This window comes from Hyperolius riggenbachi, chromosome 4 (genome assembly GCF_040937935.1).
Source record: "Hyperolius riggenbachi isolate aHypRig1 chromosome 4, aHypRig1.pri, whole genome shotgun sequence".
In the NCBI taxonomy this organism is placed as follows: Eukaryota; Metazoa; Chordata; class Amphibia; order Anura; family Hyperoliidae; genus Hyperolius; species Hyperolius riggenbachi.
The window spans coordinates 335,912,986-335,929,996 of NC_090649.1; the positions used below are offsets into that span (position 1 = coordinate 335,912,986).

The 17,011-nt window shown below is 45.2% G+C and overlaps 1 protein-coding gene across 4 annotated transcripts in view; it reads left to right on the plus strand.

Annotated features, from left to right (window-relative positions):
• The first annotated feature begins 751 nt into the window (after positions 1-751).
• The window catches only part of TMEM242 (transmembrane protein 242), a 42,530-nt gene continuing 26,270 nt past the window's right edge, over positions 752-17,011 (plus strand). For all 4 annotated transcript variants that reach the window (XM_068231869.1, XM_068231871.1, XM_068231868.1 and 1 more), the window contains exons 1-2: positions 752-970; positions 13,157-13,257. In XM_068231869.1, the coding sequence (XP_068087970.1) occupies positions 856-970; positions 13,157-13,257 (216 nt within the window). In that variant the 5' untranslated portion in view covers positions 752-855. The remainder of the gene's footprint in view (positions 971-13,156; positions 13,258-17,011) is intronic.

Consider the following 17,011-nt stretch of genomic DNA (forward strand, 5'->3'; position numbering starts at 1 on the left):
GGTCTGTCCCATTCACTTGTATGTAATCCACAGGCTTCTCGCTACATCCGAGGAAGCGGTATTTCCCGTCCACATACCGCTTCCTCTAATCTTTATGAATGGCCATTTTGTTACTTTTTTCTAGATAAATCTAGAAAAACACTGCAGAAGGCGGAAATTTCTCACTCTGCTGGGGGATTGTAGATTTTCATGGGGGAACAGCTTTTATGAATGCCCACTTTGCTAAATGGTCGGGAAAGTCCGCTGTTTTGAGCGGAAAACTTGCGGTAACGTTTTATGAATAGAGCCCATTGTGTTGCTGTGGAGACGAGATCGGGCCAAAAAGGAGGACATCTGGCTGTTCGTCCTTGCCTTGCGCCGCACAAATGACCAGAGGTCCAAAATCCGGACTGTCCGGCGCAAATCCGGACGGATGGCCACCCTACCTCTTACACTCCCGAAATTTTCAGGGTAGGGAGGGAACCCCCAGAACGACCTCTATGCCAAATTGCAGCCCTCGAGACCCACTGGTTCCCGAGATAGGTTTCTGTAATCTATCTCCTGAACCAGCGGGGCTCGGGGGCTGCAATTTGGTATAGAGGTAGTTCTGGGGGTCCTCTCCCTACCCTGAAAATTTGGGGAGTGTAAGAGGTGTGCAAGTGAAGAAATTTAGTATTTTACCTCCAGCAGCATCCTTAACTTCACACTGAGCATGCGTACTACTCAGTGTGGAAGGGAGCTTCCGGGCAGCGCAATCAGACATTACAACGCCTGACAGCAGGAAGTAGTTCCGTCAGGAAGAGGAGGAGAAATGCTGAGTAAACCTACAGCCAGGGTTGTTAAGGGTGATTCTACTGTCAGGGTCATCGCATTTTAATGGAGAGCGCCGCTAGTCCTGGACAGAAGGTGGAGAGAAAGTATGAAGTGCCCGAGTATGAGCACCTAACAGAGCCAGCGGTGACGCGAGATGACAAGTTACTGCTGATCAAAGGTGCAGTTTTCAGCTAAATCCTATATAGGATTCGCAATGTCAGTATGTAACAGAATACTAGGATAGAGGGTAAACGAGATTCATTGGCACGCAGCGTGTGCTAGATATGTTCTTTTGACTACTGTAGTTAAAGGTGGTGGTTAATAAACTATTATCTGCCCCCTTTCATACACTGTAAAACACAATGCTTTAAAATGTTGAAATAGAAAAACTATGGTTAAAAAACATTATACTGCGTGTCCACATCAGATTTTCCCAAAAGTAAATAATGTATCCACATATACCAGTACACACTGGTGGTCTACTTACAGGTCCACTCTGGTAGGTTGATAATAATTTGTTGGAAGTTGAGTTATACATACGGGAATGCTTGGATAAATGATTTACAACTCTGTACATAATTTTTCGAGGGTAGGGGGGGTGGGGGGGGGGGGGTTAAATTTGCTTTAAACGTTTTACAGCAGTTGCAACAACAAAATGAGAACTTCATATGTATAGGACAGTGATGGCTAACCTTTCAGAGGCCGAGTGCCCACACCGACTTCTTTATCTCCGAGTGCCAATGGGGGGTGGTGGCGCCGCGCCGAAAAATGGGCCTGGCCATGATATTGTATGGCCGGAGCTAGCGTAATGATGTAACAGCGAGGCATAAGAAAGCAGTGTTTCCGCCATGATGTGGTGAAACGAGGATTCGCATCATGGGTGTGCAGAAACTGTATGATGCTATTTATACCTGCCGTAACCCCAAAGCAGCAAATATAGCCAACTATGACCATTAAGGGCTCATTCACACTATGTGCTGCGCTGTCAGTTTTGACGCAACACACATAATGTAAGATTCATATGGTAACATGAAAGTCAATAGACTTCCATGTACCATTCACACTACAGATGTGCGTTCCCATGCGTTACGTTGTAACGCATCTGGGAACATTTTAACGCACAACGCATACGTTTCCCCCGATGGGTACAGCTGCCGACGTCCACGCTTTAGCGCACCACAACGTGCATTCCGTGCGATCCCTGTGCGTTGGCAGCGCATGCATGAAATCGCATTCGTGCATACGTTCTGTAGTGTGAATGAGTCCTTAATAATAAAAGCAGCAACAGTTACTCCAGACACCAGAAAATAAACGCAATGTGCGCAGCAGGCAGCATTTCACCAGAAAACAAACGCAGCGGGCAGCATTTCACCAGAAAATAAACGCAGTGGGCCACATTTCCCCAGAAAACAAACGCAGTGGGCCACATTTCCCCAGAAAACAAACGCAGCGGGCAGCATTTCCCCAGAAAACAAACGCAGCGGGCAGCATTTCCCCAGAAAACAAACGCAGCGGGCAGCATTTCCCCAGAAAACAAACGCAGCGGGCAGCATTTCCCCAGAAAACAAACGCAGCGGGCAGCATTTCCCCAGAAAACAAACGCAGCGGGCAGCATTTCCCCAGAAAACAAACGCAGCGGGCAGCATTTCCCCAGAAAACAAACGCAGCGGGCAGCATTTCCCCAGAAAACAAAGGCAGCGGGCAGCATTTCCCCAGAAAACAAAGGCAGCGGGCAGCATTTCCCCAGAAAACAAAGGCAGCGGGCAGCATTTCCCCAGAAAACAAAGGCAGCGGGCAGCATTTCACCAGAAAACAAAGGCAGCGGGCAGCATTTCACCAGAAAACAAAGGCAGCGGGCAGCATTTCACCAGAAAACAAAGGCAGCGGGCAGCATTTCACCAGAAAACAAAGGCAGCGGGCAGCATTTCACCAGAAAACAGACGCAGTGGGCCACATTTCACCAGAAAACAAACGCAGTGGGCCACATTTCACCAGAAAACAAACGCAGTGGGCCACAATTCACCAGAAAACAAACGCAGTGGGCCACAATTCACCAGAAAACAAACGCAGTGGGCCACAATTCACCAGAAAACAAACGCAGTGGGCCACAATTCACCAGAAAACAAACGCAGTGGGCCACAATTCACCAGAAAACAAACGCAGTGGGCCACAATTCACCAGAAAACAAACGCAGTGGGCCACAATTCACCAGAAAACAAACGCAGTGGGCCACAATTCACCAGAAAACAAACGCAGTGGGCCACAATTCACCAGAAAACAAACGCAGTGGGCCACAATTCACCAGAAAACAAACGCAGTGGGCCACAATTCACCAGAAAACAAACGCAGTGGGCCACAATTCCCCAGAAAACAAACGCAGTGGGCCACAATTCCCCAGAAAACAAACGCAGTGGGCCACAATTCCCCAGAAAACAAACGCAGTGGGCCACAATTCCCCAGAAAACAAACGCAGTGGGCCACAATTCCCCAGAAAACAAACGCAGTGGGCCACAATTCCCCAGAAAACAAACGCAGTGGGCCACAATTCCCCAGAAAACAAACGCAGTGGGCCACAATTCCCCAGAAAACAAACGCAGTGGGCCACAATTCACCAGAAAACAAACCCAGTGGGCCGCATTTCACAGTAAATAAACACAATGTGGGAAACATAGCATTTAGCAGAAAATAACACAGTGGGCCGCATTTCACCTGCAAAAAAAAGTAATGTACTCACCTGACAGAAGTCTTCTCTCTCTGCTGGGCTCTGGCGCGCATCTCCCCCGGACATTCCTTCTGCAGCTGAGTCTCCCGCGCTGCCACTGACAGGCAGAGTGCAGGGCTACGGGAAGATGGCGCCCGAAGCCCTGTACTGGAGACAAATAGTCTCCAGTACAGGGCTTCGGCGGCCATCTTGCCGTAGCCCTGGTCTGCCTCCCGGGAGACTGCGGGGCTGCAGGCTATGAACTGGCACGGCGGCGTCTAGTAGACGCTGCGGCCAGTTCATAAGCAGCGATGGCGTGCAAGCGGATTAGGCTACGCGTGCCGGGCCCGGCACGCGTGCCATAGGTTCGCCACCGCTGGTATAGGACATTTGTAATGTGAGTCAGTTTCTAATTAAGAAACTATATGTACATGACTTAACTTACAAACAACCTCTGAAATGCACCCTGTTTGTAAGTAGTGGACTGTCTGTACCTGACTGTTGTTTACATCAAAAGATGTACAGGGATAAAGAAGGTCAGGAAATTACTGAAAAACTGTACATAAAGGACAACTGAAGTGTGAAGAATATGGAGGCTGCCATATTTATTTCCTTTTAAATAATACTAGTTGCCTGGCTGGCCTGCTGCTCTGTTTGGCTGCAGTAGTGTCTGAATAAAGCATGCAGCTTATAGTGACAGATCTGACAATTTCAGAAATACGGGTTCTGCTGTATGCTTGTTCATGGTCTATAGCAAAAAATATTAGAGGCAGAGGATCCGCAGGACTGCCATGCAATTGGTATTGCTTAAAGAGAACCCGAGGTGGCTTGTAGGAATCATGTTAGCGCACAGAGACTGGGTCTGCATATAATGCCCAGCCTCTGTTGCTATACTGTTTCCCTGCAGGTCCCCACTGTGGTCTGCTGGCCCCATAAATCAAATGCCGTGCAGGCGACATTGCTAGCAGGCTGTTTACATCTGCTCTTTCACTCTCGCTGCTCCCCCGCCTCCTCTGTCGCCGCTCCCCGCCTCCTCTGTCGCCACTCCCCGCCTACGTCTCTTCCCTCTCCGCTGATTGGAGGGAAGGGACGCAGGTGGGGAGCGGCGATTATAGAGGAGGCGGGGGAGCGGCGAGAGTGACAGTGCAGAGGTAAACAGCCTTTTATCGACACGTTGCTTGTCGCTAGCATGGCGTTTAATTTATGGGGGACAGCAGAGCGCAGTGGGGGCCTGAGGGGAAACAGTAGGGGCAACAGAGGCTGGGCATTATATGCAGACCCAGCCTCTGTGTGCTAATAGGATTCTTACAAGCCACCTCGGGTTCTCTTTAAAGGACTCACGAGGTGAAGTACTCAAAGTTAAAGCGGATCCGAGATGAAAAACTAACTATAACAAGTAACTTGTCTATATATCTTATCTAAAGATTAGATAGTTTACACAGCAAATATACTGCAAACAGCTTTAATAGAAAATTATTTCTTCCTGTGATACGACAGCAGCCATGTTGTTTGCAAACATTACACAGAGGCAGGCTTATCTGTATATTGATCACTAAGCCTGTGAAAAAAAAACAATCCCCCCCCCCCCCCCCTCCTCCCCTCTGCCTCTGAAATCAATGGCTAGTAACACCTCCTCCTCCTCCTGCCCAGACTGAGCTCCCATGAGCCCTTGCTACTGCCAAGGCTCTCTGAAAACCTATAGGCGTGGTTTATTTAGTTTATAGGGAATTAGAGTATAAAAACAAAAAAGTATTTGGCTTGAGGAATGCCCTATAAACAATAGGAAACGAACACAATTATGCAATGAGTAAAAGTTCACCGCGGATCCACTTTAAATACCTGCATGAAATTTTAATGCACGGAGGACGCCATCCGCGCCTTCCGTGCCGATCCGCCTGGTCCCCGCTGCTCAATAGCTCCCCGGCCGGCTCCCGAACCCGGGCTCTCCTGCCTCCACTAAAATGGCCGCTTGAGCTGGCCGCGGCTACGCAGTCCGCAGAGACGCAAGTGCGGCTTCGCAGCTATAGGGACCCCCCCCGATCCACGCTACAGGCTGTCTCCTGTAGGGTGGATCGGGGTGACGGAGCAGTGCTTTTCAGCGCTGCTATATTTGGGCACAGCCAGGGCCGCCATAGACTATAATGGGAATCAGTCTATAGCGGCGCTCAGTGAGTAATGTCGGCGCCGTCAGAAGACGGAGCCGAGGTTGCTTAAAAAATCACAATTCGGCCTCCAGCAATAGCTGGAAGCCGAATTATTTCATTCCCTACCATCCATGGTGGCCTGGAGGGGGAATAGTGATTAAAATGGCCCAGACTTGTGCAGAAGCAGTATCAGCCATATACCAGCTGTATCCTGCATCCAAGTCTACCGGCGCCGATTTCAAATGTACTCCGGGGGGAGGCCCTAGAGCTGCTATTGAGCAGCGGGGACCCGGCGGAACGGCGCAGATGGCGTCCTCCGTGCATTAAAATTTCATGCAGGTATTTAACTTTTTTGAGTATTTCACCTCGTGAGTCCTTTTAAAAGGAAAAATATACCTTTCCCTATAGTTGTCCTTTAAAGAAAGTGAGAGAAGGTTGTGGGATCATCCATTAGTATTCAGAAACCAATCACATTTGGACTACCACAGAGCTGCGAGTATCACTGTAGACTAGAGGGTTCCTGTGCAATCTTTTCGGTATAATTAGAGTAAGAAAATATCTTGTTAAAGAGGAGCTTATGGCCATACTATGCCAGGAAAAAAACACATATGTAAGTAGATAGCAGACAGACTCACCTACTCGTGGTTCCAGGCGGTGCCGGTGGTAGTGCAGAGTATAGATGGGAACTCCAGCACCTGGAACCATGAGTAGGTGAGTCTGTGTGTGCTGCCTTTATTCCTCCCCGCTTCGCTCTAATACTGTGAAGAGAAGAGGGGGTGCAGTAAGGGGGCGGACGATGGCACTGTACAGGAGGAGGCTGAGGACAGTGACAGGGGACTCAATTGGCCTCAATTCACTAAGATCATGCTAGAGATAAGGCAAGAGATAACTTGCCACCACACAGTAAAGTTATCTTATCTCTTCATTCTTAAATTACCTCCTCTGTAGTTATTGTCACACGCAGTTAATTAACAGCCTGTCTTTAACTTGAGAATTCTGGCGTTATTTTAAGGATTGAAGAGTTAACTTAAAGACAGAATAATTAACTTTAGTTTTGCCTGAGGTAAAATGTTTCCTGAATACTACATGCCTTAGCACCATGGTGATCAATCTAGAAACGTTATTAAAGACAGGAGATAAGCTTAGTGAATTGAGGCCAATGTCTGTCTAGAGTGTAATCCTCACTGATAAGGAATTAGGCCTAGTGCACACCAGAGCGGTTCTGCTGCGGTTTGCGATCCGCTTGCGGGTGCGGATCCGCTAGGGTAATGTATTTCAATGGGCTGGTGCACACCAGAGCGGGAGGCGTTTTGCAGATACGCATACTCCCGGGGTGAGGCATTTTTTGGATTGTGGATGCGTTTCTGCCTCAATGTTAAGTATAGGAAAAACGCAAACCGCTCTGAAAAACGGCACTTCAGAGCGGTTTGCCAGGCGTTTTTGTTACAGTAGCTGTTCAGTAACAGCTTTACTGTAACAATACATGAAATCTACTACACCAAAAACGCTTCACAAAACCGCAAAATACTAGCTGAAACGCTACAGAAAAAGAAGAAAAAGCGTTTCAAAATCTGCTAGCATTTTGCGTATCTGCTAGCGGTTTTTGGTGTGCACCAGGCCTTAGAGCTATTAAACTCTTGCCTGGCAGAAAACAGCTTCTGAGTGCAGGAGATGGATTAAAAATGGTCATATATTTTAGCTCTGTGATACTCAAACTGTATAATTCATCTGAAACAATACAAATTAATCCTTTTTTTTTTTTTAAATTTATTTTTTTAAGCTTTCCCACAAAATAAAACTGGGATTCTAAAAAGAAAAAAAAATTTAAGAGTAGAAGGATAAATACAATTGTTTATCTCATCAGTTTATTTTCACCTCTGGTTTCTTTTAGGCACCTTTCACAGTGGGGCGTTGCTCTCCCCCACCACTCCCACGTGGCTATTCATTTCTATAAGACTTGCCACAGTACTCACGATGCAACGGAAGTGCTTCAAACAACACGGAGGGGATGCAGACTCTGCAGTGCGTTGCTGAGTGGTACTGCTCAATACACCATTGCATTAGAGTAAATGGCACTGCAATAATCAACCGATTGGTTGGAAACTGCTAATTGGGAGTCCAGTGCTGGAACGCAGGCACCGTGAGGAGAACAGGAATACTCTATAAAATATTTTTAAATTTGCTTCAGACTTGCTATAAACAACCAAGAAATAGGAAAATACAGTCACGTTTAAAATAGAATACAGGCGCAGCTCCAACTCAATAAATCCTCTGTGTGTCTTTCACCAGCTGCTCAGGAGAAAACCATATCCACAATAGGTGTCATAAATTCCAAAATATAGCTCCACGTAGAAGGTGAAGGCTGCCAGGAGATAAAAAATAAGTCATCTGGGCAAACGAAACGAATACCGTGAGATTAATGATTGTGTATTGGTATACACTATATCAGTGTTCTCCCCAGAATTTTTTTTCAGCCGGGTGGCATGAAAAAGTAGCCGGGTGGGGAAGTAAGGGTCCTTTTCCACAAGGAAGCGCGATCGCAACCACAATCGGGATGCGATCACACAACCTACAATTTCCTCTGCGTACATTGCAACGTACAGCTGCCGGGAACGGAGCATGATCGTGTGACGATTGCGATGCTGAAAAAAAATGATGCATGCTAGTGGGAAATGAGCACTGCGATAAGTGTTTCGCTGTCCCCTCCGTAAGATCCCATCTCTAGTCAAGCACGTTGGCACCTCTTAATCATGCTCCAGTGGCTAGGATGATTCTGTGCTTGTGCAGTTCAGAATGCTCCAGACTAGAGGAGCATGAGCAAGAGAGGTGCACAGATGAGTCCTTGCATGCACAGTAGCCTGCAACCGGCTGTGGTTGGGGATCTTTTGGAGGGAAAAGCAGCAGCCTGGAGCGTAGCAACCACAGAAAAATACCAGATAAGACTGCTAGGGGCTGGAAGAAGCCCCAGCTAAGTAAATCTAATCCCTCCCCTCCCCCCAAGCTCAGATGTTTATGAGTATGTCAGTTTTAGAGAACAATTAATATGTAGGAACTTTGACATTCTTGACTCTTTATGCACGGATACACAGTTCTCCACATTCAGGTCCAACATTCCTACAGTGACCTCTCTTTGCATTACTGAGAAGTGATTTATACTGTGCTCCTTGTTTGTTTGCTGGAAGTCAATTACCTGTGTTAATTAGAGGTCCTCTGCAGTACGGGGCGTGCTGGAGTGACTTGTAATTAGTGACTGAGTTGTCACTGTGTAATGTCACGCTGTCGTGCACACTCAGCCCGTGAATTCAGCGTGTGGAGCATGGAAGGATGATCTCTCTCCTCTCTGTTGTGACGGCTGCTGCTGCTATAGGCTGAGGCTGGACGGATTTGTGAGGGGGCGGGGAGCACTCGGCTGCCTCTCTGTTCTGACTGGTTGGAGGGAGGCACCAATGGGTAAACCACACGGACTGGCTGATTGGAGGGAGGGAACGAAAGAGAGCCTTCAGAGTACCGTGCAGGCGCATTACAATAAAATGTCTCTGAACAGACGCCTGGCTAATCATGCCATTCAAGCAGCGCAGTTGTACCCGGGCGGCCGCCGATCTTACCCGGGCGGCGCGCCCTGCTAATATGCTCTGGGGAGAACACTGCTATATGCTTGTTGTTACTAAGGGTCCCTGTCAAAAGGACCCCTAAAGTAAGCTATTGTACATGTGTTACTCTTTTGATTTTTATTAAAATTGTATTGCTTTCAAGGACAGTGAGTGACCTTCTGATGATTTTTCCTTTGGTGATGGTCACTGTCTGAAAAAATACACTGTGGTGCATCTGCAGATATCGTGGTGTTTACCTAGCGCTGTGGAGCTATATTTTGGAAAATAAGAAAATACTCCAAATTATTTTGACAGCAGTTTTTTCAATTACAGAGTGCTGAAGTTATTTTAAACAGAGGGTGAAAAATGATCTAGGAGAAAACTCAGGAGAAAAAAGTTAATTGCATATGGGCCAGTGTGTGAAATTACAGTGATGTGAAAAACTATTTGCCCCCTTCCTGATTTCTTATTCTTTTGCATGTTTGTCACACTTAAATGTTTCTGCTCATCAAAAACCGTTAACTATTAGTCAAAGATAGCATAATTGAACACAAAATGCAGTTTTAAATGATGGTTTTTATTATTTAGTGAGAAAAAAACCTCAATCTACATGGCCCTGTGTGAAAAAGTGATTGCCCCCCTTGTTAAAAAATAACTTAACTGTGGTTTATCACACCTGAGTTCAATTTCTGTAGTCACCCCCAGGCCTGATTACTTCCACACCTGTTTCAATCAAGAAATCACTTAAATAGGAGCTATCTGACACAGAGAAGTAGACCAAAAGCACCTCAAAAGCTAGACATCATGCCAAGGTCCAAAGAAATTTAGGAACAAATGAGAACAAAAGTAATTGAGATCTATCAGTCTGGTAAAGGTTATAAAGCCATTTCTAAAGCTTTGGGACTCCAGCGAACCACAGTGAGAGCCATTATCCACAAATGGCAAAAACATGGAACAGTGATGAACCTTCCCAGGAGTGGCCGGCCGACCAAAATTACCCCAAGAGCGCAGAGAAAACTCATCCGAGAGGCTACAGAAGACCCGAGGACAACATCTAAAGAACTGCAGGCCTCACTTGCCTCAATTAAGGTCATTGTTCACGACTCCACCATAAGAAAGAGACTGGGCAAAAACGGGCTGCATGGCAGATATCCAAGGCGCAAACCACTTTTAAGCAAAAAGAACATTAAGGCTTGTCTCAATTTTGCTAAAAAAAATCTCAATGATTGCCAAGACTTTTGGGAAATTACCTTGTGACCGACGAGACAAAAGTTGAACTTTTTGAAAGGTGCGTGTCCCGTTACATCTGGCGTAGAAGTAACGCAGCATTTCAGCAAAAGAACATCATACCAACAGTAAAATATGGTGGTGGTAGTGTGATGGTCTGGGGTTGTTTTGCTGCTTCAGGACCTGGAAGGCTTGCTGTCATAGATGGAACCATGAATTCTACTGTCTACCAATAAATCCTGAAGGAGAATGTCCGGCCATCTGTTTGTCAACTCAAGCTGAAGCAATCTTGGGTGCTGTAGCAGGACAATGACCCAAAACACCAGCAAATCCACCTCTGAATGGCTGAAGAAAAACAAAATGAAGACTTTGGAGTGGCCTAGTCAAAGTCCTGACCCGAATCCTATTGAGATGTTGTGGCATGACCTTAAAAAGGCGGTTCATGCTAGAAAACACTCAAGGCTGAATTACAACAATTCTGCAAAGATGAGTGGGCCAAAATTCCTCCAGAGCGCTGTAAAAGACTCGTTGCAAGTTATCGCAAATGCTTGATTGCAGTTATTGCTGCTAAGGGTGGCCCAACCAGTTATTACTGTAGGTTCAGGGGGCAATTTCTTTTTCACACAGGGCCATGTAGGTTTTGAGTTTTTTCTCACTAAATAATAAAAACCATCATTTAAAACTGCATTTTGTGTTCAATTATGTTATCTTTGACTAATAGTTATGTTTTTTGATGAGCAGAAACATTTAAGTGTGACAAACATGCAAAAGAATAAAAAATCAGGAAGGGGGCAAATAGTTTTTCACATCACTGTAGCCTGAAATAAGCTGAGGGTGGTGGTAAAGGGATGTGATCAAGTCAAGCAGCATGTATGTGTATTGCCAATGGAACACTCAAATTTGTACATACAACTTTAAAGTAAACCAGAGCTGGATTAAATTAAAGCGGTATTGTCACCATAAAAATCAAATTTCAACAGCAACTGGTCTGAGTGTATTAAGGGCCCTTTTCCACTTAGCGTTCACGCTGAACGCTAGCGATTGCTGAATCGAAAAAGCTAAAAAATTACCGGCGATTTCCCGACGTTTGCGGCCGCGATTTTGCTATGCTATGCACTGCATAGCAAAATCGCGGCAAATATCGCTCCGCTGCGCGTTCGCGTTCCTGTAAAACAGGAATCGCGTTAGTGGAAATGACCTACCGCGATTCCTATGTTAAAAAGCAAACCGTAGCGATTGTAAAACCGCTAGCGGTTTGCGACTTTCCGATTCAGCCAGCGCAAACGCGCTAGTGGAAAAGGGCCCTAAGTGATACAGATGCTAATCCTGCATTCAAAACTTGCAAAACTTTTTCTGCTGTTATGGTTTGTAGTTATCACATACTTTAGGAGCACTGGCCCTAGTGCCAAACAGTGCCAAGGAGTTGAATTCGGGGAGTTCTTTTTATCTATAAAATATTCCTCTTTCATTTATTTCCCTGCCTAGCTGCTTATCAGAAACACCCTCTGATTACTTGTGTTTACAAGCAAGGCTGAGGTGACTCAGTGATTGGATGTGTAAATAAAAGACAGTGCAGTTGTTAGTATACACCTCAGTGAAGACTCTGGGTGGAGGGCAGCTATTGAATACACAATGAGCAAGAGAAGGGAGGGGGGAAAACAAAACTCGGAGGATATGATGTCAGCATTAGCTTGGCAAGATGGCCACTGCCTAGAATAGGCTTTTCTGCTTTTCCTTTATAAAATTCACAGGAATCATTACGTGGATAGCGCAATACATCTGTTATGTAAGTAGAAGTAGTATTATCTACTTATATATGTGTTTTTTATTTCTAGGTTAGCATGGGTGTTGCTTGTTCTTTAAGTTTTATACATACTTGAGGCTCTCTCCAGCCCCATCCGAACGGATCGCTCTCACGCCACCGTCCTCAGTCTTCTCCCTCTTCGGTACCGCGTCCCGTCATTTCTGTCAGTTGCGGCCAGTCTGATGTAAGAGAAGTGCACTCTTTGCGTATCTCTCCAGCAGCTGCTGGAGAGATATGTAGAGGGTGCACTTCTCCTGCGTAAACTGGCTCCGACTGGAGGAAGTAACAGGACCCGGTACAGAAGACTGGGGACAGCAGAGTGGAATCGATCCATGCGGATGGGGCTGGAGGAAGCCGCAGGTATGTATAAAAACCTTTACTTTATTACAGCTCTGGTGCACTTTAACAGTAAATAAAGTGCTGCTAGCATTTTTTTTCTATTAGAGATATTAAGTACAGAAAAGACTGCAGGAAACGTCCTACTTTTGCATTACAACTGATCAACCCTGCTCTAAACATGCTCATTAACTGTACAATTTTTTTCATCAGATACGATCTTTTGACCCGATTTGAACGATCGTAAAGAAGGCAATTATCAATTGTTCACAATTACTGAACGATTCTTTCTTCAAATTCGGTCATAAAATCCTACTTTCGAATCCATTATATCCTATTTACCAATTGACCAAAAATCGTTCCTTAGCGGTTGCATTCATAAACGGCAAATTTTCTATACAATTTGATCATTAAAATCGCACTGAAAGATCGCATTTGGTGAAAAAATTGTACCATTAATGGGCACCTTCAGGTGCCTTAGTAGATAAGACCATTATGTGTGACTACTTTTTTGCTGTAGTATTTTCAATACAGAAACTTTTTTTTTTTTTTTTGTTAACAGGAGGAATTTTTCTTGGGACAGTTGCAACAGCGGGAATGCTTGCAGGCTTCGGTACAACACTGTCTCTTGCAAAGAAAAAAAGCCCTCATTGGTTCTCTAAGGTATGGTATGTTTTGGTTTTACAAATTCTAACATTTTAGGGAATATTATCTTTTTATTTCTCGCAGTAGAGCTCACAATGTCTCTGCCACAATCTGGGAATATTTTCTGGGAGAAGTCAATTGACCTGCTAGATTTTTTAGTGGGGCGGGGGAATTATAATATATGGAAGAACCCTACACCATATTAATTTAGTATTTGTATATAGTATCTCACAAAAGGGAGTACCACATCTTTGTTACTATTTGATTATATGTGGAGGAGTACAAGGCATCCACCAGCTTTGTGATTTTTTTTTTTTGTCATGGAGGAGTGGAAGAGAATTCCAGTGGCTGCATGAAGTGAACTGCATGCCCAAGAGAGAGCTAAAGGGTACCTTGGTGTTAAAAATATTTCAAAAATAACACTGTGTGCTCTATTCATAAAACATTTGTGGTAAAAAAAAATCTTGGAGGGAAAACACCGCATTGGTATTTTACACTTTTGTGTGCTAATTCATATCAATGTTTACACTTGCGATAATAGGTCGGGGAATTCCCGCACTAAACTGGCCGTGCTGCTGAGTTGTTACATTTGCTGGCTGAGTTGATACATTTTCTCTTGCAGAGACAGCCATAGTATAAGGGCCCGTTTCCACTATCACGAATTCGCATAGCCAGTGCAAGTGGATGGGACTGTTTCCACTTGTGCGTTTTCCTGCACGTTTTTCTGTGCAGAAAAAATCTGCAGGGTAGGGCCCTCAGAATTCGCCTGCGTGTGGAATGCAGGCGAATCGCACGCAATGTATTTAATAGGGAAAACGCATGCGTTTTCCCCATGCGTTTTTGCTGCGATTTCGCATGCGATTTCGCATAGGTACCCATGTTAATTCACACAGGCAGTGACATGGTTAAAATCGCATCACCCTTACCTATGCGAAATCGTGGCAAAAAACGCATGCGGAATCGCACCCGCATGCGATTTTCCTGCGGTGATTCGCCGGCGATTCCGCAACGCTATAGTGGAAACGGGCCCTAAAGGAGGCAGCCCCAGCATCCATTTACATGTGCATTTTCTGCCTCTCCTTCTCCTGAATCTGCACTGAATCTGTCTATTAGTCTTCCTAAACAATCTATTTAATTGCTGCAGCTTAGAAGAACTTCAAGAAATGTTACACATGCAGGCTTTCTGATGTGAAATTTATCTAAAAACAGGTACCCAAGGGGTTAAAAAAAACACAGCCTTGGTATTCCAGAATGCCTTGTCTGCTCTCCTCTCACTGCAGCTGCCTGGGAGGTCTTTCTCATTCACTTGCTGTTATCTTGACTGTTCCCCTGGCTTATCGCCTTATCTAAACAGCCGGGTTTCTCCGCACACATTCTGCCTGCTCTAATCTTTATGAATTATCCTTCAGTGACATGGGTTGTGATAATCTCCGCACAAGGCGGTAATTTCCCCGCACTGCACAGGAATGTCAGATTTTCATGCGGAAACAGCCTTATGAATGCCCACTTCGCTAAATGGTCGGAAAAGTCAGCTGTTTTGAGCGGAAAACTTGCGGTAAAGCTTTATGAATAGAGCCCTGTGTGTAGCAGCAGCAGCAGAGCTTACCGCACCTCCCTTGCCTGTCAGCCTCCGTTTTGCTGCAAAGCGGCCCATTCCTAAGTCCTGGTCAGTGCCCTCTGACCTGGACATACTACACTGTACATGCGCAGTATGTCTGCTTAGGCAATTTGCTATCGAGCTCTTCACCGGCCTTAAGTCCAGTCCAAGCGTGCCGGGTATGTCTCCCTGTGGGAGTGCGTGCTTACTTCCGGGGACATACTGCGCATGCGCCGACTGACCAGGACTTCAAAACCGAGGCGGACACTGGGGCAAGGGAGGTGCGGTAAGCTTTTGCACCACTCCCCACACACACAGAGTGGGCATCATTTTTGCAATATTTTTAGCAATAAGGTATCGGCTAAGGCAGTGCTGGAAAATAACGGTGGGCACACAAAATATTGACAATTTGGCATAACTTCACTTAGGGGAGTATTCAGTTTTACTACCTGCAGTTTAGACATTAATGGCTGTGTTAATTTGGTGGGACAGCAAATTTACACTTAGACTGTAAAAGCTGCACACTGACTACTTTGCTGTTTCAACGTTTCCTATGTTCAACATTTATTTGTTCACTTTTGTGAGCTACTGTAATTCCGACATCTTTCACAGTGCTTTATGGAATCTATAGTCATGTTTATTTGTGCATCAGAAAGGCTCATAATCTACTCCCCCATGATAATCATCTGTCCATTTCCTCCATCTTTTGTTTTTTGCGCGGGTGATTTTACCGCTACTGCAGTAAAATTACTGTACAAATCAACGTTTGAGCGATTGCGATTAGCGCTTTTATAGCATGCTAATTGCGATAGCTCTCTAATTGCCAGAAAAAGCGATATGTAACGCGTTTGCCGCTAGCACTTTGTCGATTAGCGGTAAATGTGTGAATGGGCCCTCAGGGCTGGGTTTCAATTTGAACCAGGGACTCAAACTGCAAGGAGAAAGTTCTATCTGCTATGCCACCTGGTGAGGAAAGGTGCCTATTTTATATTCTATAGATTTTAAAATAGCAACGCAGTGCAGCCATGCTCTTTTACAGACAGTGGCACGGCCTGCAAACTTAGAGGGTTCTGGCAAGAAGCAGTGGTCTAACAGAGGCTTCCCTCTGCCAAGGTAAGTATCTGAATAGTCAGATTTTCCTTAAAGGGGCACTATTGCTAAATTCTTCTTTTTTTGATCCTTAAGTGTACATATGAGTTGTTGTAGGATTGATTTTTTACATTACTTAGTCTTTTACCAATGTATTTGGTTACTGGCAATAAAACTGTTAAGCTTGGGGGTGTAATCTCCACAGTCAGCATACAACACATAAGCTGACGTGAAGGAGGTACACACACCAGCACAAGGGATCAGGATATCCCCAGTTTAGTGGAGGAGAGGACTGACTCCAATAGGAGATTGTGGTGCACAGAGCCGGTGCAGATCTGAACAGCCACAAACACTTTCGTAATAACGTCTCAGCGCAAGGTAGCGCTGAGCGCATAAACCAGGACTGAGGAGACCAGGACAGGTAGATAGAATGAACGCTTGCTAGCTAGCGATTACTTAGCGACAGCAAGCGTCCAAAACCAGACAGACTGGAATGAGGCAGCCAATGCGTTGCGGCGATGGCGTGCCTCACAAAGACAGGACAGGAGAGACAGGAAATAGCAGGATCGAGATAGATGAACGTAACACAGATAAATATACAATGAGTATGTTTTCCTAGCGTATTACAATTACAGCTATCAATGAAACTATTCGTAACGTCTGACTAACATATGTATATATTGGCAATGAACCGATATATGACATAAGCAGGAACTCTGACTAAGACTGAAGTAATACAGGGAACAGGACTCAGAAGGATTCGCTATCTCTTCGCAGAGATGAACGCAATCCACAAACAGGACCAGGAACAGGATTCAGAAGGATTCGTTATCTCTTCGCAGAGATGAACGCAATCCACAAACAGGACCAGGAACAGGATAACTAGCTCAGCACGGGTGTTCACGATACGCGCAAACTACCAAAACGTGCTGGAAAACTGACTAACTGAACACAGGAAATAAACAGTTCGTGTACGTATATATCAGCGACACTGATATATTAACGTAACACGAATACAAGGAAAATAACAAAATGCGCAAGTATGCGTATATATTGGCGATGAACCAATATATGACACAAGACAAG